Raw genomic sequence first — 22,111 nt, 5'->3', positions numbered from 1 at the left:
CATGAACTCCGGCCAGGAATCATGTGCTATCAAAACACACATCCTTTTTAGGGCAGCGAGATGGGCCCAGGCCCCTTTGGCTGGGGAGGGGCTGCTCTGGCTGTCTGTCATTTGTCACCTGGATGCTGCAACAGCCCCCTAACTAGTCCCCAGCGTTCAGGCAGCCCTGCCCTGATGCATCCTCCAAGCAGTGGCTGCAGGGATGCTCAGACCCAACATCTGCTGATGCTACTCAAAGTGCTCTGGTGTCTTTCCATGACGCTGGGGGTAAGGAACTCCCCTGTGCCCCTGCTGAGCCCACCATGTTTTCTGGCTGCCTGGCCTCCAGCCACTTGACTTTTCGGTCCCTTGCACACACAAGGTACTGCTCCCCGTCGCACTTCACCCAGCGCTCGGGTGCGTGCCCAGCAAGAGCCTGAGAGCTCTGCCGTTATATCCATATCCTTTCTTCTGAGCATCCCTTTGTCATTTCATCCATTAGCGTGACTATTTAATGCTGGTCTCCCGTTACCCAGACTCTGCGCTGCACAAGAGCAGAGCCCATGTCTCTTTCTCATCGGTGTATCCCAGTCTTGCGCCCCATGCTGGCATACAGTAGGTGCTCAATATGTGTGTGCTGAGTTAACGAGTGAACTCACTGAACCTCCCTGTGCTCTGGACCAAGTTTTTGATCAGGTGGACTTGAATGCAGCCTGGTGGCTGGGAGGCCAGGCTACTGGAACCCTGGGCTGGGGAGAGCCTCTCCATCTCCCTCTGAGGGCAGAGACTGGCCACCCTCCTACCCATAAGCCCTGGGGACAAGTCTCCACCCTCAGCCATCAGCCCAGGGGCTCCCCATGTGTCCTCTTGGCTTCTCTTCCTGTCCCGCAGGGCTTCATGCATCCACAAATTCTAGCTGTGTGACCTTGGGCAAGTTACTTAAGCTCTCTGTGCCTCACTTTCCTCATCTGTAGAAGAGGAACAACAAGTATCCATCTCGTTGGGTTGTTGTGAGGATTAAATAAATACACATAAAAACCCTATAAGCATCACTTGACACTGGGTAAATATTAGTTATTATTATTATTAGAATTTGTCACATGTTCACTTCTCGGCAAAGCCACTTCACTTATGTGAAGTGTGGTTTGATCATCACAGCAAGTCTTTGAAATATTATTATCCCCATTTTACAGCTCAGGAAACTGAGTTCAGGGCAGCACTGTCCAATAGAACCTTTATGGTGATGGAATGTTCTGTGTATCGACACTGCCCGGTACGGTAGCCTCTAGCCCCACATGGCTATGGAGCTCTGGAAGTGTTGTTCTGAGGATCAAATGAGGCAATGCATGGCTAGCAAGATGCGTGGCCCTAGTAACTTCTCAAAAAGCATTAGCTCTTATTATTGACAATGTGACATATTATTACTGCTCTTGCTGGGGCTGTTGTTTTTGGTGTCATCATTATTGTCACTACTGTTCCAATACAACGAAGGAGCACAGTAAGAAGAGCTTTCTGTGGATTTTCTGCTCTTGGCAACAGGGAGCCTTTCAGAGGTTTGTAAACTGAGAGCAACGTGGCTGGATTAACAAAGAAGCTCTCTCTGGCTGAGGTGTGTGGAAGGAGAGTGACAGGGAGGCAGAGAGAGGTGATGAAGCCTCAGCCAAGGCAGTGGGGATGGGGACAGCGATGCAGGAGATGGAATCCACACCTGGTGATAGATTGGACGTGGGAAGTGACGGGGTGGGAGGAGTCATCCAATGCCAGGTGTCATTGCCCACCTTGTGGAATGCAGGAGAGGAGGCCGGCCCACTCCATCACGTACCAGCCCCCATTGCACTCCTGCATCCGGGTCCCAACCCAGCCCTTGCTCAGGTACAGACTGGCCCAGCCCATGGGCATCCTTTTCACACGACTACAATTCTGGGTGCATAATCCCCCCGCCCACCCACCGCCCCGCCCATCCTCATGTTTTCTGCAGCCCTCAGGGTGGGCTCTCTGGCCCTCCTGTCCCCCGATCCCAGGGGCTGGGCTGCTTCTCCGCCTGTGGACCGGGCCATCCCGAACCCATCTCCCGGTGACAGCCTGGGGACCCTCGCCTTTCCCCGCTGCCTCACTCTGGTGCCTTTGGTGCCCTCTGCCGGCGGTGCTGTGTCACTGCATGGTTCTCCCGACTACCTGAGGCAGCACCCAGCTCCACTGGGTCACACATGCCCCTGCTGTCCGGAGAGGTGCCCCCAGAGCCAGCCAACCCCAGATCGGCTGGTGCAGAAAGAGAACCTGGGTCCTTGGCACCATCTGTGCAAATGTCTGCTTCTTTCCCATCTGTCCCTCTGGCACTGACCCCTGGTTCTGCTGAGAATGGGGGTGGAGGTCGTGGTGTCGCCCCAGCCTCATCCCCATCCCCACACCCACCTGGGGCTGTGGGCTCCCACAGGTGCCCCCGCTCCTTCTGTTGGCATCCAGTCACTCCTCCACAGGCCTATGGTCACTTCTGTAGGTTGGACCACCATTATCTCTTAAATGGGTGATTTCAACATAGCTCCTCACTATGCCTCTTCTCCCCTGCAAAGCTTGTGATCGCAATCTCTTCTCCACATGCAGCCAGAGGAGGGATTTTTTTTTTTTTTTTTTTTTTTTTTTTGAGGAGGGATTTTTTAAAAAACAAGCTTGACTGTTCTGCTCCTCTGAGTATAACTCTGCAACATCTCCCATTGCACCGAGGGGTAAGCGCTTCCCTGGATGGGCAGTGCCGAACACTTTGTCCCCTGCTGGCTTCTCCAGAGGTCACCTGGGATGCATCCTGTAGTCTGTAAAGTGGTTTCCTGTCTTCTACTTCCTCTGTCCTCACTTTTCGCTGCTCATGGTCCTGGCTTGAGGCCCCTCTGTCCCCTTGGAATCTTTCACCCTCCGTCCCTGGAGTTTGGGAGCTCCAATGGCCGTTGGAGCCCTGCATCTCTCCGGGGGCTGCCTTCTCCCTGGGGCTGCCCCACGTGTGGACAAGCAGGAGCACAGACACGGCTGTCTCCTCGCAGGGACTGTATTAGGGCCCCTTAGAGCCTCACACAGTGCTTGGTTTTTGGGGGCGAGGCTTGGTCACTTGGGACTTCCCCAAGAACTAGCTTCTGGGTCAGAAATTCCTAAGTCAGAGATTCCAAACTGTGATCTAGGAGGTCACTGCTGTCAAGGGGGATCTCCCCCATCACCCCCATCCCCACCCAACCAGCACATGCCCCTGCTTCAGCCCAAGCAGCCCTGCTTGAATTGATTGGTTATCTAAGAGTTCTCCATACAGTTTTGTTCGAAGGAAGCCTTCTGAAATTAAAAAGGTTTTAAAGCCTCATTCCAAATTTCATCCCATTCCACCCACATTTGCAAAACATCTTATAGCCGACTTTATTTTTTGATTGTATTTATATTTTTATCTTGTATATTATTAACTTACTCACAAGGAAACAGACTCAGAAAGGTTAAGTGGCTTGCCCAAGATCACGCAGCATGTACGTAATGGAGCTGGATTCAAACTCAGGCAGCTTGGCTCTGCTGTCCTTCTTGTGGCCTCTCGGGGGGGGGAACTTGGTGTGCCCTCGTCACGACCCAGGGCCCTGCCGGGAGCTGACCCTGCCTGTGTCCACCTTGCAGTGCTGCATTGACAACTTTGAGGAAATTGTCAAGTTGCTCCTTTCCCACGGTGCCAATGTGAACGCCAAGGACAACGAGCTGTGGACGCCCCTGCATGCCGCGGCCACCTGCGGCCACATCAACCTGGTGAAAATCCTCGTTCAGTAGTACGTGCCCCTCTCTCCCCCAAGAACAGCCTTCCCTCTGCCTTTGGTTTTTTCCAACTTCTATTTTTTTTTTTTTTTTTTTTACTTTCATCTCCTCTCTCTCTCTTTTTTTTTTCTGTCTCGTTCGGTGCCTGCCACTCTTTCTCTTTCTCACCACATTCCCTTTCCATCCCTGTGTCTTTCTCTCTCGTTTTCTCTCCATCTCTGTCTCTTTCCTCCTTGGTCTCACTCTGTCTTTTCCACTGTGTCTCTTTTAATTCTCTCTCTCTCTCCTTTCATTCTCTTTCTTTCTCCCGATATTATTGGGTAAAATACACCTAACATAAAATTTACCATCCTTGGGACTTCCCTGGTGGTGCGGTGGCTAAGAATCCTCCTGCCAATTCAGGGGACACGGGTTCGAGCCCTAGTCTGGGAAGATCCCACATGCCACGGAGCAACTAAGCCCATGGGCCACAACTACTGAGCCTGCACGCCTAGAGCCTGTGCTCCTCAACAAGAGAAGCCACCGCAGTTAGAAGCCCGCGCACCGCAACGAAGAATAGCCCCTGCTCGCTGCAACTAGAGAAAGCCTGTGTGCAGCAACGAAGACCCAATGCAGCCAAAAATAAATAAATAAATTTATTTTTAAAAAAATTTTACCATCCTTGTGTTACAGGCATACATCCCATTTGGTCACAGTGTATAATCCTTCCAATAGGCTGCTGAATTTGGTTTGCTGGTTTTTTGGTTTTTTTGGGGTTTTTTGGCTGTGTTGGGTCTTCATTGCTGTGTGCAGGCTTTCTCTAGTTGCGGCGAGCAGGGGCTACTCTTCGTTGCAGTGCACGGGCTTCTCATTGCAGTGGCTTCTCTTGTTGCGGAGCATGGGCTCTAGGCGCGCGGGCTTCAGTAATTGTAGGACACGGGCTCGGTAGTTGTGGCACGCGGGCTCAGTAGTTGTGGCTAGCAGGCTTAGTTGCTCCGAGGCATGTAGGATCTTCCTGGACCAGGGAACGAAACTGTGTCCCCTACGTTGGCAGGCAGATTCTTAACCACTGCACCACCTGGGAAGTCCCTGCTAGTATTTTCTTGAGGACTTTTGCATCAGTGTTCGTAAGGGATATCAGTCTGTAGTTTTCTTGTAGTGTCTTCGTCTGTCTTTGTATCAGGGTATCATTTTCTTTTTTCAATCTCTTTTTCTCTGTCTGTCCCCATGAGTCTGAATTCATCTCCTCCATGCTTATGTGTTGTTGCCATGTTTTAAAAAAAAAATTTATTTATTTATTTGTTTATTTATTTTTGGCTGTGTTGGGTCTTCGTTTCTGTGCGTGGGCTTTCTCTAGTTGTGGCGAGCGGGGGCCACTCTTCATCGCGGTGCGCGGGCCTCTCACTGTCGCGGCCTCTCTTGTTGCGGAGCACAGGCTCCAGACGCGCAGGCTCAGTAGTTGTGGCTCACGGGCCTAGTTGCTCCGCGGCATGTGGGATCTTCCCAGACCAGGGCTCGAACCCGTGTCCCCTGCATTGGCAGGCAGATTCTCAACCACTGCGCCACCAGGGAAGCCCTGTTGTTGCCATTGTTGTTTTGCTTGCTATAAAAAAAAAGCAAGCATACTTCCTTGGCTCTGCCCCTGCCCCCCCAAATCATGTCCACCTGCGTTTCTTTGGGGCAGAACGTGCTTTGGGGGACACCATGTAACAATGCCTTTCCCAGGAATAAGGCCATTTCCCTCTATAGAGCTCTGACAGTCTTCTCCCATGCTGAAATTCCTTCTAGTCTGCTTAGTTTCTATAAACACACAGAAAAGGCACCATTCAATTTCAAGCGTATTTAATTGAATTCATCTAATAATTGGTGGGCACTCAAGCTGGGCCAAGCCCTGTGCTGGGCACTGAGCACTCAGGGAAGCTAAAGTCCTGAGGAACCACACAGGAAATCAGGTGATTTCAGTACCAGAGCCAAGACGGAGAGAGACCCATGGGCTGGGGTCCCAGGAGAGCATCTGAGTGCAGGGATTCAGGAATAGTGGCCGAGGGCAGGTGACCTTTGGCAGAGGTCTCAGCAGAGCAGCCAGGGCCCATCAGGTGGCTACTGGGGGGATAGAGATGCTGCCCTGGCTCAGAGAGGTGGATTAGCTTACCCAAGGGCACACAGGAGCTCAGAGAGGTCACAGTGGAGGGCTGTTAGGCCAAAGGACTGGCAGGTGGCCCATGCCCACACCTCCGATGAGAGCCTGGGTGTGGTTAAGTCTGCAGGAGCATCAGGTGGCCACAGTCCAATCTGGGGTGGTGCGAGAGGAGAAGGGAGTGGTGCCAGCCTGGCACAGTGGGTGCCCAGCACCGATGTGTACCAGAATCATGGGTTTAAAATATGTAATCCTCAACCCCACCCACCCCACCCCCGAGAGACTCTGTTTCAGGAGGTCCAGAGTGGAGCCCAGGAAGCTGCATTTTATTTCAGTGGTGCCCGGGTGATGCTGACACAGGGCGTCCCAGAACCATCCACGTAGGAACCAGTGGCCCAAAAGGCAGATTCTGCCATGGAGCCCCAAGGCTCTGTCCTGTCCCTATCCTGGTCAGCCTTTTGGGCAGGGACTTAGAGGAGGAGATGGGGGATAGCTGAGGGTACTTCTGCACTTGGTCCAAGACTGAACTAGGACAAGGAGAAGTGAAAAGAGCTGGGCCAGGTTTGAGTCTTGACCCTCCCACGTCCTGGCTGTGTGACCTCAGACAAGTGACTGAACCTGTCTGAGTCTTTGTTTCCCTTGCGTGAGATGGGGCCAATAATACTGAACCAAGACGACTATTATGAGGATTATATCAAATGATGAGTGTAAAGGGCTTAGATCAAGCCTGGCTCTAAGCAGATGCCTGGGAAGCAGTGCTGCCGCCATTAATGTTGTATTTTCTTATTTGACATCTGTGCCCAAGTGCCTGCCTGCTGGTTCAACAGAGCGGGAAGCTGGGGGAAGTCTGCTGGCACAGCTCTCCTGGGATTTTGGCCCCTTCCCACCTGGGGCCCCTGAGATCCTGGAGATGCGATCCTTGCTGGGCTGCACCGTGGTCGGGCTGTGGATGTTGGGGTGCATAGTGGGGTGGGAGTGAGAGGCTGGATGGTAGAGGCATCCAGACCAACCCTCTGCGCACATACCTGGCCCTCACCCTGGCCCTCTCTCTGCAGTGGGGCCGACTTGCTTGCCGTCAACTCTGATGGGAACATGCCCTATGACCTCTGCGAGGATGAGCCCACCCTGGATGTCATCGAGACGTGCATGGCGTACCAGGGTAAGGGCGGGGCCGCCTGCCGTGAAGTGGGCTTAGTGCGGGGCTGCGGCTCTCTCACATCAATGCAGGTGAACGAGTTACCTAGCAATGTGCCCACCGCCTGCTCAGTGCTCAGGAACTGGGATGGGGTCCCACGATGGTTGTTACCCATGTGATGGGCAAGATGCGGACACAGAACAACCCTGGAAAACGTGCTGTGCACAAGGGGGACTTTGCTCTCATCTGTGTCAACCACACACACGGGTGGCCTCAGCTGGCTGGGTCTCTTCGTCAGCTGTGACAATTTCAATTCAAGAAACATTCACAATAAAGATATATTCCCATTTGGGAAAAATAATACAAAGTCAAGAACATTCGCGGCTGCCTGCTCTGTGCCAGGCACCACGCGGGCTGCCAGGGACCCTGGATAAACAAGATGTGGGCTGTTCTCAGCTTACAAATGAGCTTTAGAGAGGAAATGAATGCAGCAATCAGAGAGATCTGCCCACACCCGCCACCCCAGTGCATACCCCTGAAGGACCTCCTCTTTAGAAATAAATCTCAAATCCAGACCCTGGACTGCAGTCCAAGGTCCTGCCTGGGCTCTGCGCTTGCATTTCTTCCCAGATGGCTGCGGGAACTGCCCTTTTGGCCTGCCCATTCCCTGGCCCTGGCACTTTCCTTGTTCACCTGGAGAACTTCCTAACAATTTTTGTGCCAGTCTGGTGAATCTATGGACCCTTCTCAGAATAATATTTTTAAATGCAGTTATCAAAGCCATAGGATTATAAAGGAAACCACTTCTATTAAAGTAGAGCTTCCGAAATATTTTTAAATGTGTGAAATAGAAATGTTATTGATTCATGAAACAATAAGATAACATGATATGAAAATACCTACAGTTTCTGTTGGTGACAAAGTCACAGGCACTGCCAATTCTACTGTGAATTTGGCGAACGTTCTAATGGAAGGAAATGCTACATTTCATTTAAATGTTAATGAAAATAAACAGGTCATTCTTTTTCTCCTTTCAAGTTTATAGACCTCCCCTGAATTCTATCCAAGAATGCTTGATCTCATGGACCTTTTTTTCAGAGCAAATCACTCTCTCCTTAAATACCATTAGCAGCTGCTAGTAACACTTAAATTTTTAGCCAGAGATTCAGGCTTGAAAATGTGCTTCTGTGTCCCTCAATCTCGAGGGACACATTTATTCAGCTCTCCATTCAAAAGTTATATGTTCAGTAATTCAGTCATTGCTGTAATAAAGATTCATTGAGCATCGTGCCTGGTGCTGCAAACACAGCTGTAGACAAAATAGAAGAAATTAACAGAGACCTGGTCAAATAGAGTGGTCAGGGGAGGCCAGCTGAGGAGGTGGTCCAGGCTGGACCTAAAGGATGAGATGGAGCCAGGTATTTGAGCAGTTGGAGGCAGGTAGGTGGATGGTAGGGGTAGAATAACTGTGTGTGTAACAGTAATCAATATTACTACAATGCCGACTGGGTATCAGGCAGGAATGGACCTTGTTTGTGGCCCAACACGTGGTGTTTGTATTCACTGGGCCTGGGAGAAATGATCTCTGAGCATATCTATCTACCCCCTTGACTGGCAGACCCTGGGGGACAGGAGCCATGCCTCCCCAATCTGTCCCCCCTCCCCTCCCCCTTGGGTTCTCTGCCTGGGAATGCTGACTCAATCCCCCCTTCCCCACTGCAGGCATCACCCAAGAGAAAATCAATGAGAAGCGGGCAGCTCCTGAGCAGCAGATGATTTCGGACATTCACTGTATGATTGCAGCCGGCCAGGACCTTGACTGGATAGATGCCCAGGGTGCCACACTGGTGAGGAGAGGGGCCAGGCTGGATTGGGCTGGGGGGTCAGGACCAGAACCCAGACCAGCTAGAACTGAACTGGGCCAGTGCTGGTGGAGGCCAAGCCTATACAGTTGGGGCCTGTCCATGGCTTTGGACCTCCCCCACCTCTTGGGGCCAGGGGTGCCCCTGGAATGTGGGAAGTTAGTAGAGCGGGGCTCAGCCGCTTTGAGAAGCTGGGGCTGGGAGTCGGGAGCCCTGGGTGGGAGGCTTGGCTCTGCCATTCGCCTCTTCTGTCTCTAAGTTTCTCCTTTACCTCAAGCTCCAGGTGTCCATCCTGAGTTCATTATTTCCGCCTCCTCCTGTGATGTCTCCCGCTTAAGGACTGGTGCCATGTTCATCTGTTCACCCAGGTCATCTTGCTTTGCCCTGTTCATGCCCCTGCCTTAGTGTCCCCTCTCCCACTCCAGTGCTTTGCCTCGTTGGCTGTCCCTGATGTTACTGCAACAGCCTCTCCTCTGGGTTCCCTGACTTCAGAGCCCAGACACCCCCAGGCACCCATTCATCACTGGTTCACCCATCCGTCCATCGGTTCGCCCACCCATCCACGTCCTCTATGCCGCATGCGGTACTAGACCCTGGAGATGGAGAACAATGGAAGCTTCTCTCTCTCTCTAATCTGCCTCGTTAGCTCCACTCACCCTTTCAGCTCAAGTGTCAGTGACTTGGGAAACCTTCTTGATCTTTCTTCATAGGCTTTCATAGCATGATACAGCTCAGTATTGCGGAAGGCCTGCTTCTGCAGCCTCTAAACTGAAAATTGGAGCATGGCCTTGGAAGCCCACCCCACCACCCCCAACCGTGCCCATGGCTGGGCCCTGCCCTAGGCTTGTGGTCTGTGCGATTGTGAGCACTCAGGGCTTTCAGAATCTTCAGCTCACCAGGTAGAGCTCAGCAGTACCAAGTTCCCTCACCGACCCTCAGGCCTGACCTGGTGGCCCAGGTGTGACAACTGGGCTTCTCCTACCTGTTCCTGAGCCCTACCCTCTGCCTCATGCCCTTTTCTCTTTTTTTTAATTAAAGTTTTTTTAATTTTAAAATTAATTAATTATTTATTTATTTTATAGTTGATTTACAATATTATATTAGTTTTGGGCGTATAACATAGTGATTCAATATTTTTATAGATTATACTCCATTTAAAGTTCTGAGAAAACAATAGCCAATATTCCCTGTATTGTACAATATATCTTTGTTGCTTATTTATTTTATACATAATAGTTTGTATCTCTCAATCCTCTACCCCATCTTGCCCCTCCCCCGTCCCTCTCTATATCTGTGAGTCTGTTTCTGTTTTGTTATATACATTCATTTGTTTTATTTTTTAGATTCCACATATAAGTGATAACATATTTGTCTTTCTCTGTCTGACTTATGTCACTTAAGCATAACACCCTCTAGGTCCATCCACGTTGCTGCAAATGGCAGAATTTCATTCTTTTTTATGGCTGAGTAATATTCCATTGTCTCTATATACCACACCTTCTTTATTCATTCATCTTTGATGGACACTTAGGTTGCTTCCATATCTTGGCAATTGTAAATAATGCTGCTATGAACACTGGGGTGCATGGATCTTTTCAAATTAGTGTTTTCATTTTCTTTAGATATATACCCAGCAGTGGAATTGCTGTATCATATGGTAGTTCTATTTTTAGGTTTATGTACCTCATGCCCTTTTCTATGAACAAGGTCCCTGCTCAGATCACCTGCTCAGCCCAGAACTCAAGGATAGAGTCAGGTAGTTGGATTGAACACTGCTGCATGAACGCTGTATGAAATCATGGCCAGGCTGTATCAGGGAGTTGCCCACCATAGCTGGAGCTCCTCTGGGTCTGTGGCTCAGCCCTCTAGATACAGGGGTCTGCTCCGCTTGGGCTAGCCTCATAGTGGCTCACGCACATGGGCCGGGCACCTACTAGGTCTCAGGTCTTCCCAGTAGAGTGGGGAGATGAATACTACCTTCCTTAAGCATTGTTGGGAGGACTAAATGAGATTCTGCATGTAGGCGCTCAGCACAGAGTCTGTAAACTCTCAATAGATGCTAATGATTAACACATTATTATTATTAACATTATCACTCTACTGTATATAAAATAGATAAACAACAAGGATCTACTGTATAGCACAGGGAACTATATTCAATATCTTGTAATAACCTATAATGGAGAAGAATCTGAAAAAGAATATATATATATATATATATATATATATATATATATATATATATGTATAATTGAATGACTTTGCTGTACACCTGAAGCATTGTAAATCAACTGTACTTTAATAAAACAAAAAACCACCAATATTGCTCTCCCAGTCATACCTTTTTATTCCTAGCCATGCATGTGACCCCACAGCTTGTAATGTCTGGCTGGCCAGCTGTGTGTCATTCTCAACCACTGGCAAGCAGCAGATATTTATAAATCAGATGATGATACCAACTTTCACGTGTGCCTCTACCAGATCACACCCTGAGTTTTTTCTACAAATTAAACAATAAAGGAAAACCTCCATTTGCCAGAACCTTACAGCAACCTGACCCCAGGATGATGCAGCATCTGGCCATCAGGGCTCTGTTCTGAAGGCCATGCTTTCCCCATCCCACTGGCTGGGGCTCTGTTGCCCCAGACCTTGGCCCCCCCGGAGAGCGCTCTGATTTCCTCCCAGCCTGGCTTCTGCTGGCCTCCTTGGGCTCTCACCTGTCTCCCACCTTGGCTGGGCATTTGGTTTCTCTTTGCCTCGTCTCCTTCTCGCTCCTCCATCCATTCCCACAGTGCATCTTGTCATCACTTATGGCTCTCTAAGGATGTTCATCACTTACTGAGGGTTCGTTACGTGCTAAGCACTTTATGTGTTTTCTGGGAGATCGGGCAAGTGGACAACTGAGGTCTGCAAGGTGGTATCCATCACCAGAGACCTTAAATGGTGCCAGGTAGGAGCGATGGGGCCTCAACATGAGCTTTCCCTTATTGGATGTATTGGGTATCTATTGCTGCATAACACACTAACACAACATGTAGCATCTCAAAACAACAATAAATATTTATCATCTCACATCGTTTCTGTAGGTCAGGGAACTGGGAGCAGCTTAGCTGGGTGGCCCTGGCATGGAGTCTCTCATGAGGTTACAGTCAAGATGTCAACCAGGGCTGCAGTCATCTGAAGGCTTGACCGGGGCTGGAGGACTCACTTCCAAAATGGTGCACTCACATGGCGGCAAGTTAGCACTGGCTGTCGGCAGAAGGCCTCAGTTTCTCATCTCTTAGGCTCTCTCCTTAGGGCTGCTTAAGGGTCCTCACAACATGATGGCTGCCTCCCTCTAGAGTGACTGATGCAAGACAGCCTAAGGTGGAAGCAGCAATGACTTTTATAACCTCAGAAATCACACACCACCACTTCACCACATCCTATCTGTTAGAAGTGAGTCACTTGGTCTGGCCCACATTCAAGGAGGGAGGCATTAAGCTTCATCTTTTTTTTTTTTTTAATTTTTAAAATTTTATTTTTGGCTGCACTGCATGGCTTGCGGGATCTTAGCTCCCCTACCAGGGATTGAACCCAGGCCCTTGGCAGTGAAAGCGCGGAGTCCTAACCACTGGACCACAGGGAATTCCCTAAGCTTCATCTTTTAAAGAGAGATGTGTCAAAGAATTTGTAGACATACTTTAAAACCACCCTATTGGACCTCTGAGACCCCTTCTACAGGGCTCAATGCAGAGTAGGGACTCAGTAAATGCTGTTGCCTTAACTATAGGGCTTGAAGACAGGGGAGAAAGGCTTGCCTGTCTGCCTTACCTTCTAGTTCCACGTTGCAGACTTACTAATGCTCTGTAACGTGGCTGGTATTTCCACCTCATTCTATTCCATTCTTCTGGCCCCAAATATGATCTGGGACTTGGGTCAGGGAACGGGCTCTCCTGCCTCCAAATGAGGGACCAGCCCCATGGGGAATGCTCACGTCTTTCCTCTCCTTCAGCTGCACATAGCTGGAGCCAATGGATACCTGCGGGCAGCCGAGCTCCTCCTGGACCACGGGGTGCGCGTGGATGTGAAGGACTGGGATGGCTGGGAACCCCTGCACGCGGCTGCCTTCTGGGGACAGGTAGTTGTCACCCACAGGGCTGTGAAGGAGGCCAGCACAGGGTCAACCTGCTGTCCTTTGGGCTGGAAGTTGGTTCAAAAGAACACAAGACCCACTTAGGGTGTTGGCTACGGCTAGTATGTGGGATATGAAAAGACCTAGGGAGTTTGCAAAAATGATTGACGAGTTGTGTCCTAACAAGACGACAATCCAATTTGCTAGAAAATTCCCCACATGTCTGCCTTGAATAGTTTCTCCATTTGTTTCCCAGATAGAAATCTCTGTGACTTTCACCATTCCTCTTTAAACACCTGACAGCTCTGGAGTTATAGCTGACTCCTTCTTCTGTCCCTTGGTATGGCCCAGACATGCTGGATGAGGTGTCAAGCCAATTGCATTTGCTGGGATTCCTGGCTTTAGGGGGCAGAGCCTTCCCTGGGAGTCAACTTTGCCCCACCATTCTTTGGATCACATCCTAAGAAGCTTTGAACACTCTTTCCACCGCCCAGGCTTTCTGAGCCCTGGGCAGGGGGGAACCTGGGCTTCTTCCTGTGTTTCAGATGCAGATGGCAGAGCTATTGGTGTCACATGGGGCCAGTCTCAGTGCTAGGACGTCCATGGATGAGATGCCAATAGGTAAGTTCAGGACAACACTTGGTGCATACATAAGCATCCATCGATTTTTTGATGAATAGAGGATAAATGGTTAAATATATGGTTGGATAGATGGTGGGTTGGTGTGTGGATGGATAGTTGGATGAATGAATGAATTAATGGGTGGTAGATTGAGGGATGGATGGATGGATGGATGGATAAGTGGATGAATGTATGTATGAATGAATAAGAGGATGGGTGGGTAGAGGATGAGTCTATGGATGGATGACTGGTTCAGCGAATAGGTAGATGGCTGAATTAAAGGATGAAGTGGATTGAGTGGGTAGGGATGTATGATTTCAGCATCTTTTCATAAGTTCTTGCTTGGGCTACGTGGGGTACCTGCTTGTTTCTCTTGATACTTTTTGTGGAGAATTAATGACTCCTCTTGGAAGCTATCAGAGGTGTCTGAATCCTTCAGTCATAACTGGGAATTGGGACTGTACATGGGACGTGGGTTTCCTCTTCTTACACTCCTCTAAGGATTGAGTCGTAGCCCAGGAAATAAGGCTGGCACTGTTTTCTCCCCTCCTCCCATGTCCCAAAAGATGCTGGGAGTTTTCAGTGGGTTGGCGTGGCAGCTTCTCTGGTCTGGAGGGCCCTCAGGGGCCACAGCCCCCCTGCACTATCCCCCACCATGGGCTCCTTTGCCCCTTCAGACCTGTGTGAAGAGGAAGAGTTCAAGGTACTGCTGTTGGAGCTGAAACACAAGCACGACGTGATCATGAAGTCGCAATTGAGGCACAAGTCATCCTTGAGCAGGAGGACGTCCAGTGCGGGCAGCCGCGGGTGAGTCAGGGGCAGGGCAGCTGGGGCGCCCGAGGATGCTCCCACCCATGGCGCCTGGATGCAGCCTCTCAGCATCCCCCCCCCGCCAACTCCCCTTAGGAAGGTGGTGCGTCGAGCCAGCCTGTCGGACAGAACCAACCTGTACAGGAAGGAGTATGAGGGAGAGGCCATACTATGGCAGCAGAGGAGCGCAGCCGAGGATCAGCGGACCTCCACCTACAATGGGGACATCAGGGAGACCAGGACAGACCAAGAGAATAAGGACCCGGTGAGTGCCTGCCTCCTGCCCGGCCCCCGTCTTGGTCGCTGCCATGGGAGGGGGACAGGGCCCCAGCCTGGTGTTGCTTCTTCATCTCAGAGCCTTCAGAGGGAGGTCAGCTGGCCAGTGCCCTTAAACCAGCTGGATCCTGTCTGATGTGGTCAGCTACCGTGGTTAATGGGGCAAGGGTAGGGTGTGTTCGTGTCGGAGCTGGGAGACTTGCACACAGTAGGGACTCATAATTGCCAGGGAGTGAGTGATCACCATGTGCCTGCTTGGGCTCCAGCAGAAGAGAGATTTAGTTCTGGGCTTCCCAGAAGAGAGATTTAGTAAGGCAGCCACCCTGGGAGAGAGGGCACTACAACTTCTTCGGGGGAAATATAACAAGATGTTGAGAATTGTGTTGAGACATCAGGTTGGAAGAAAATTTTTGAAAAATAGTAAGGAGCTGGCAGGACGTCTAGGAAGCCGGCTCCAGGAGGAGCCAATGGTCTGGGCATTAAACCACTTTCCTAAGAGGATGCTGTATTAGTTTCTGAGAGCTGCTGTAACGAACTACTGCAAACTTGGTGGCTTGAAGCAACAGAAATGTATTCTCTCCCAGTTCTGGAGGCCAGAAGTCTAAAAATAAAGGTGTCAACAGGGTTGGCTCCTTCTGGGGTCTCAGAAGGGAAATCTGTTCCATGCCTCTCTCCTAGCTTTTGACGGCTCAGGCATTCCTTGGCTTTTTGCTAGCAGGCCTCCAGTCACTGCCTCTGTCTTCACATGGCCTTCCTTGTATATGTGTGTGTATCTCTGTTTTCTCTTAGAAAGATACCAGTCATTGGATTAGGGCCCACCCTCATCCAGTATGACCTCATCTTTTTTTTTTTTTTTCCCTAACATCTTTATTGGAGTATAATTGCTTTACAATGTTGTGTTAGTTTCTGCTGTATAACAAAGTGAATCAGCTATACATATACATATATCCCCATATCTCCTCCCTCTTGCGTCTCCCTCCCACCCTCCCTATCCCACCCCTCTAGGTCTCATCCAATGTGACCTCATCTTAATTTAACTGATTACACCTGCAAAGACCCTACTTCCAAATAAGGTTACACTCAGAGATGTGGGGTGGGTATGAGTTTTGAGGGGACACTATTCGACTCAGTACCGATACACTCAGGTCCATGCATGGCTGCAGCCTTGCTGCGAGGAGTGAGCAGGTTTGGGACCAGAGCAGAATTGCTGGGGACAAGAAGGAAGAGGCTGACCATACCAGTGGGGGTCTGCCTTTGTGGTTCTTCCATTACACGATGAGCGGCTGAAAACATTTCTAGCAAGTGTTGCTTTGGAGGGATGCAAAACGTCTCAGTGGGACCCTGCTTCCCTGCGTGAACAGGGAGGTCACATGAGGGCTTGTCTTGCCAGCTGGAGAGAAGGCACCTACTCAAGAGAATCCCCATCAAAGCACTGGCTGGGATGGAGCCGGCACACGTGGAGCTTTTGTCTTCCCTCTTCCCTAAGCTTGGGGGTTGGGAGAGAAAAGAGTTGTAGATCAAAATCGAATCACATTTCAAATGCCTCCCAGCTATGCTTTAATTATTTTTTCTTTGTGATTGATGTGTAACTTGTGTAAAGTACACAAATCTTAAATGAATTTTTCAATAAACTTACAAACGCATACCTTCCGATGAAAGTATAGAGCATTTTTGTCATCCCAGAAGGCTCCCGTGTTCCCTTTTCCAAGGACTTCTCCCGCCCCAAAGGTAGCCACTATTTAACTTGGAGCACTAAAGATTAGTTTTGCACCTGCATCTGCATATGAATGGACCCAGGCAGTCTATGGTCCTTTGTGTTTGGTTTTTTTGTGTCTCCGAGATTCCTCCGCGTGGTGGCATTCAGCAGCAGTTCATTCTTTTTCATTGCTCCGTAAATTCTGTAATTTACATATTCTACAATTTATGTGCCCATTCGTCCGTTGGTGGACATTTGGGTTGTTTCCAGCTTGGGCTATTTTGAATAGAGCTGCTCCAAACATCCTTGTATGTGTCTTTTGGTGGACACAAGCACTGTTTTCTGTAGGGTATTTACCCAGGAATGCGGTATGAGTCACGGAGTAGGCTATATGTACCTTTCATAGATCCTGCCAAGCAGTTTTCCAAAGCAGTTGTACCTGTCTGCTCTCCCTTCAGCAGTGAGTGCACCTTTCTTGCCAACTGTTGGTATAGTTAGTTCTTTTCGTGTGAGCCATCCTGGTGGGGTTGCTGTGTAGCTCAAATTTTTAATTTGTTTTTCCCTGATGGTGGATGATGTTGAACCTTTTCTTGTGCTTATTGGCCAACTGGTTATCTCTTTGTGCTTCATCTGTTCTTTAGCCCTTTTTTGATGGGTTGTTTATCTTTTCCTTATTGATTCATAGGAGAGACTGAGATTCTTAAAGAAACCCTCAGGGAAGCAACCGCCCCTCCTTCTCCACACCTGCTTCTTTCCTTGTGTTTATTTAGATCTCACAGGCCCCAGGATTCTCTCAGAAGTGCTCATTGATGTAGTTTCATAAACCATTAGCCCTGTAGGGAATAGGGTGGGGGGATATAGATGGTGGAGACCAGCCTGAGTTAGGCCTGAGTTTTTTGTTGTTGTTAATTTCTGGGGATTCCTCATCAAGGCTCCGGTTTGTTTGGGGTTGAGTGAAGGCAATTAGATGGGCCACTTGGCCTCAGGGGCTGGGGTTTCAGACCGGGGAGGAGAAGAGTGGGTACAGAGATGGCATAGCCAGAAGCAGGCAGTCCTCTCCCAGGTGCTCAGAAGTCCTGTCCCAGGGAAACTGTCAGGGTCCAGGGTCCCTGTCCCAGCCCCAGAGGGAACAAGGAGATCACAGGATACAGCTACAAAGCTCAAAGCTCCTTCCTTTTTTGTTCCTACTACCTTTCAAGGTCTTAGGTGCTGTCAAGGACGTGATAGTCTATAAGGTAGGGATTCTCAAAGTGTGGTCCCTGGACCAGCAGTGTCAGTGTCACCTGGGAACTTGTTAGAAATGCACATTCTCAGGCCCCACCCCAGATGTACCAAATCATAATCCCTGGGGCTGGGGCCCAGCACTCTGTGTTTTAACCAGCCCTCCAGAGGATTATGATGCATGCACGAATTTGAGAACCACTGATCTAAGGGTGTATTTTCTCAGCCTGACTCCCAAGTCAGGTTGCTGCCAAGGCTCTGTGCTGTTAACCCCCAGGGCTGGCTTGGGTACATAGTTTTGGCAGAGCTGATTCACTGATAGCAGGCACAGCAGTGATAAGACAACCCCGTCTCTTCAACCAGTGGTTCACAATCTTAACTGTACAAGAAAATCACCTTGGGGTGGTGTTTTGTATTTGTTTTTAAAAATCCTGATGTCCAGGCTGCAGTCCCAACTGATTAAATCAGAATCTCCAGGCTTGGGACTCAGGCATTGTATTAATTAATTAATTTATTTATTTATCTATTTCTCTTTGGCTGCATTGGGTCTTCATTGTTGCGCGCAGGCTTTCTCTAGTTGCGGCAAGCGGGGGCTACTCTTGGCTGCAGTGCGTGGGCTTCTCATTGCGGTGGCTTCTCTTGTTGTGGAGCATGGGCATGCGGGCTTCAGTAGTTGTGGCACGCGGGCTCAGTAGTTGTGGCTCACGGGCTCTAGGGCGCAGGCTCAGTAGTTGTGGTGCACGGGCTTAGTTGCTCCGCGGCATGTGGGATCTTCCTGGACCAAAGATTGAACGCTTGTCCCCTGCATTGGCAGGCGGATTCTTAACCACTGCGCCACCAGGGAAGTCCCTATTTATCTATTTAATGAATAGACTTTATGTATTTATTTATTTTTTGAGTAGTTTTAGGTTTACAGAAAAATAAGTTCGGGGGGACTTCCCTGGTGGTCCAATGGTTAAGACTCCACGCTTCCACTGCAGGGGTATGGGTTTGATTCCTGGTCAGGTAACTAAGATCCCACACGCCGCAATGCAGCCAAAAAAAAATAAGAAAAATAAGTGGGAAGTACAGACAGTTCCAATATACCCTCGTTATCATGCCCCCCTGTTTCCACTATTATTAACCTCTTGCTTTAGTGTAGTATACACGTTATCATTGATGAGCCAGTATTGATACATTATATTAACTAAAGTCCATAGTTTCCATTAGGGTTCACTTATTCTGGTTGTACGTTCTATGGATTTTAACAAATATATAATGTCATGTGTCCATTATTAAAGTGTCATACAGAATATTTTCATTGCCCTAAAAATCCCTGATGCTCCCTATTCATCCCTTCCCAACCCCAGGCAATCACTGATCTTTTTACCATCTCCAAAGTTTTGCCTTTTCCAAAATCATACAGTATGTTGATTGAATCACACAGTATGTTGCTTTTCAGATCAGCATTGTATAAGAAGTGTTTAAAATCTCCGAGATGATTCCAATATGCACTCAAGGCTGAGAACGAGTGTCTTCCATCCCTGCTACTCAAATTATTCGCAGTAACTTGTTAGAAATGCTGAAATTTGGGTCCCAACCCAGACCTAGTGAATCAGAATATACATTTTAACAAAAGCCCCAGGTGACTCATATGCACATGAAAGTATGAGAAGCACTGATTTAGACCATCAAGAATCTGCATCCCCCCATCCCGTATGTCATCAGTTTGCCTGCATAGTTCAGAAGAAGCCACTGAATAAACAGAAGAAACACACACATAAATGGAAACTTTCTATGGGAAGCATCCCTCTCCTTACCATATTTTAATCTAATTATATATTTCTTGGAGATCTTTCCAAGAAATCAGATTCTTGGAATCACAAGTCAGCACATAGAGACTTCCTTCATTTTTTCCTACCAGCTCCAGAACAGTCTAATACAAGTACTTGCCATAATTTCCCACCTGCCTAATGATGGTTTCCATGCTCCCCTGAGGGAATCTATCTGTGAAACAAAGTCCTAGAAATGGGCTTGCTTGTGCAAAGTATATATTTTTCTTAAAACAAAAAAAATTTTTTTTTTTGGTGGATGGTGTGACATTGTCCTCCAAAGAAGTTGTGGCAGTTGACACTCCTGTGTACTTTGCACACCCTTGCAAGCACTGAATAATAACAAACTTTAAAAATATTTGTCGGGAATTCTCTGGCAGTCCAGTGGTTAGGACTCTGCGCTTTCACTGCCGAAGGCCCGGGTTTGATCCCTGGTCAGGGAACTGAGGTTCCACAAGCCACTCAGTGCACTTCCCCGCCAACCAAAAAAAAAAAATTGTTGGGACTTACATGATGGTCCAGTGGTTAAGAATCCACCTTCCGATGCAGGGGACAGAGGTTCGATCCCTGGTCAGGATCCGGGCAACTAAGCCCGCCTGCCACAACTACTGAGCCCATGTACTGCGACTAAGACCCAATGCAGCCAAAAATAAATAAATAAATAAATAAATATTTTTAAAAAATTTGTCAATGTGCTGGGTAAAAATGATATTTTGTTGTTTAAATTTTTATGTCATTAACTATTTGTGAGATTGAATATTTTTCCTATATTTATATGCTATATAGATCTACATTTTGCTGTGATCTGCATATTAATGTCCTTTGCCTGTGTTTTCTGTTGGGTAGTTGGGCTTTTTCAAATGGACTTTTAAGAGCTCTTTATACATTTGGAAATTAGTCCCTTTTCTGTCTTATAGGTTGTAAATATATTTCTAGTTTTTCATGTGTCTTTTGACTTTGTGATTTTTGCTATGCTTTATATTTTTGTCACTGTCAGATGAATCTACCTTTCAGTCATAGTTTTTAGGCTGCAGCTACTTTTAAAGCTCTTATTACCCAGGGATTTCTGGGTATAAAAGATCTCTGGGTAAGAGCCTCTTCCATTTGTAGTGGAGATATACCAGGGGATAAGAGGAAGGATTACAAGTGACCAAAAACCCAACTAAAATCGACTTACACAAAAAAGAGATGCATTGGCTTATGTAACTGGGAACCCACCTCTGAACCAATTCCTGTAGTGAGTTTATTGATTGGCCAGGCCTGGGGTCATGGTCTTCCGCCGGGAGCAAAGATGGGAGTTGGTCAACTCTATCAAAACCCATAGATTGGTGAGTTCCCCAAAGGAAAATAGAGGTCTTATTACCCAGGTAGGGAAAACGGATGAGGACAGGCCCAAACAATCATGCTTTCAGCAGAGGCGCAAGTGGGGTATGGGTTCAGATCTTCCAGCCAGCTGGTAACGTTGTCCTTCTCACCCTCAAGAACCCCAGGCTGGAGAAGCCCGTGCTGCTCTCCGAGTTTCCTACCAAGATCCCACGAAGTGAAATGGACGTGCCTGTTGAGAACGGTCTCCGGGCTCCGGTCAGCACCTACCAGTATGCGCTGTCCAACGGGGACGTCTGGAAAGTGCATGAGGTGCCGGACTACAACATGGCCTATGGCAACCCTGGCATGGCCGATGCCACCCCGCCCTGGAGTGGCTACAAGGAACAGAGCCCCCAGACGCTTCTGGAGCTGAAGCGGCAGCGGGCTGCAGCCAAGCTGCTCAGCCACCCCTTCCTGAGCACCCATCTGGGTAGCGGCATGGCCAGGACGGGTGAGGGCAGCAGCGAAGGCAAGGCCCCCTTGATCGGAGGCAGAACTTCCCCGTACAGCAGCAATGGGACCTCGGTGTATTACACAGTCACCAGTGGAGACCCCCCACTCTTGAAGTTCAAGGCCCCCATGGAGGAGATGGAGGAGAAGGTCCACGGCTGCTGCCGCATCTCCTAGACCCTGAGGGATGGAGGAGAGGGATGCTTTGGGGAGAGGGTCCCTGGAATCCAGGCCAGCCCAGCAGCCCTGGCTGGGGAGGCTTCAGAGGGCAGCTGGAGGGAGGTGGGCTCTGCTTTCCAGAGGAAGGCTAACCTCACCTCTCAGCCAGCTGCCCATAGCACCACCACTTCCCACCGTTCTGCTTCTTGCCGCATTGTCTGCCATCAAAAACAAGGCCCATAGTGGCTTCCTGACTCATCCTGCTGTCAGATTTCGGGAGGGCGGGCTGGGATTCCAGTTCTGTTGTTGGCAAAGGCTTCTCTGGACCAGTACTCACATGTGACATATCAATACACACACACACACGCACACACAATCAACATGTGTAGGGATGACACAGCTGGGCTCATGGGAAGCAGGTGGGACTGAGAATTTGTGGGCTCTTCCCAAGAGGATTGAAGTTAAGACTCAGGAGTTTTGTCGCCACTGCCAACATGGCTTTAGCAGGGGAGGAGGGCTGCTAAGCTGATACCTGTCATCCTGCCCAGAGCCCTACCAGGGTTTGGTATCGTCATCCACATCCGGCAGGAGCAGGAGGTCCTCTCTGCGTCCAGAGGGAGCTATGCACCCACATGGCGTGGATGAGATGGGCGTAGACCTGCTCCCCACAGCCCTGCTTGTGCCAAATGCCAGCTGTGTGAGTGCCCAGGGGCCGAGATGGAAAA

General features: G+C 49.2%; 1 protein-coding gene across 1 annotated transcript in view; it reads left to right on the top strand.

Annotated features, from left to right (window-relative positions):
* Window positions 1-21,404, top strand: part of PPP1R16B (protein phosphatase 1 regulatory subunit 16B) — a 71,418-nt gene extending 50,014 nt beyond the window's left edge. The window contains exons 3-10 of the mRNA XM_068524101.1: window positions 3,619-3,764; window positions 6,922-7,025; window positions 8,724-8,848; window positions 12,858-12,983; window positions 13,523-13,598; window positions 14,276-14,405; window positions 14,505-14,673; window positions 20,895-21,404. Coding sequence (XP_068380202.1) covers window positions 3,619-3,764; window positions 6,922-7,025; window positions 8,724-8,848; window positions 12,858-12,983; window positions 13,523-13,598; window positions 14,276-14,405; window positions 14,505-14,673; window positions 20,895-21,404 — 1,386 coding nt within the window. The remainder of the gene's footprint in view (window positions 1-3,618; window positions 3,765-6,921; window positions 7,026-8,723; window positions 8,849-12,857; window positions 12,984-13,522; window positions 13,599-14,275; window positions 14,406-14,504; window positions 14,674-20,894) is intronic.
* Window positions 21,405-22,111: the final 707 nt, after the last annotated feature.

Source organism: Eschrichtius robustus, chromosome 16 (genome assembly GCF_028021215.1).
Source record: "Eschrichtius robustus isolate mEscRob2 chromosome 16, mEscRob2.pri, whole genome shotgun sequence".
In the NCBI taxonomy this organism is placed as follows: Eukaryota; Metazoa; Chordata; class Mammalia; order Artiodactyla; family Eschrichtiidae; genus Eschrichtius; species Eschrichtius robustus.
This window is presented reverse-complemented; position numbering and strand designations above follow the sequence as displayed.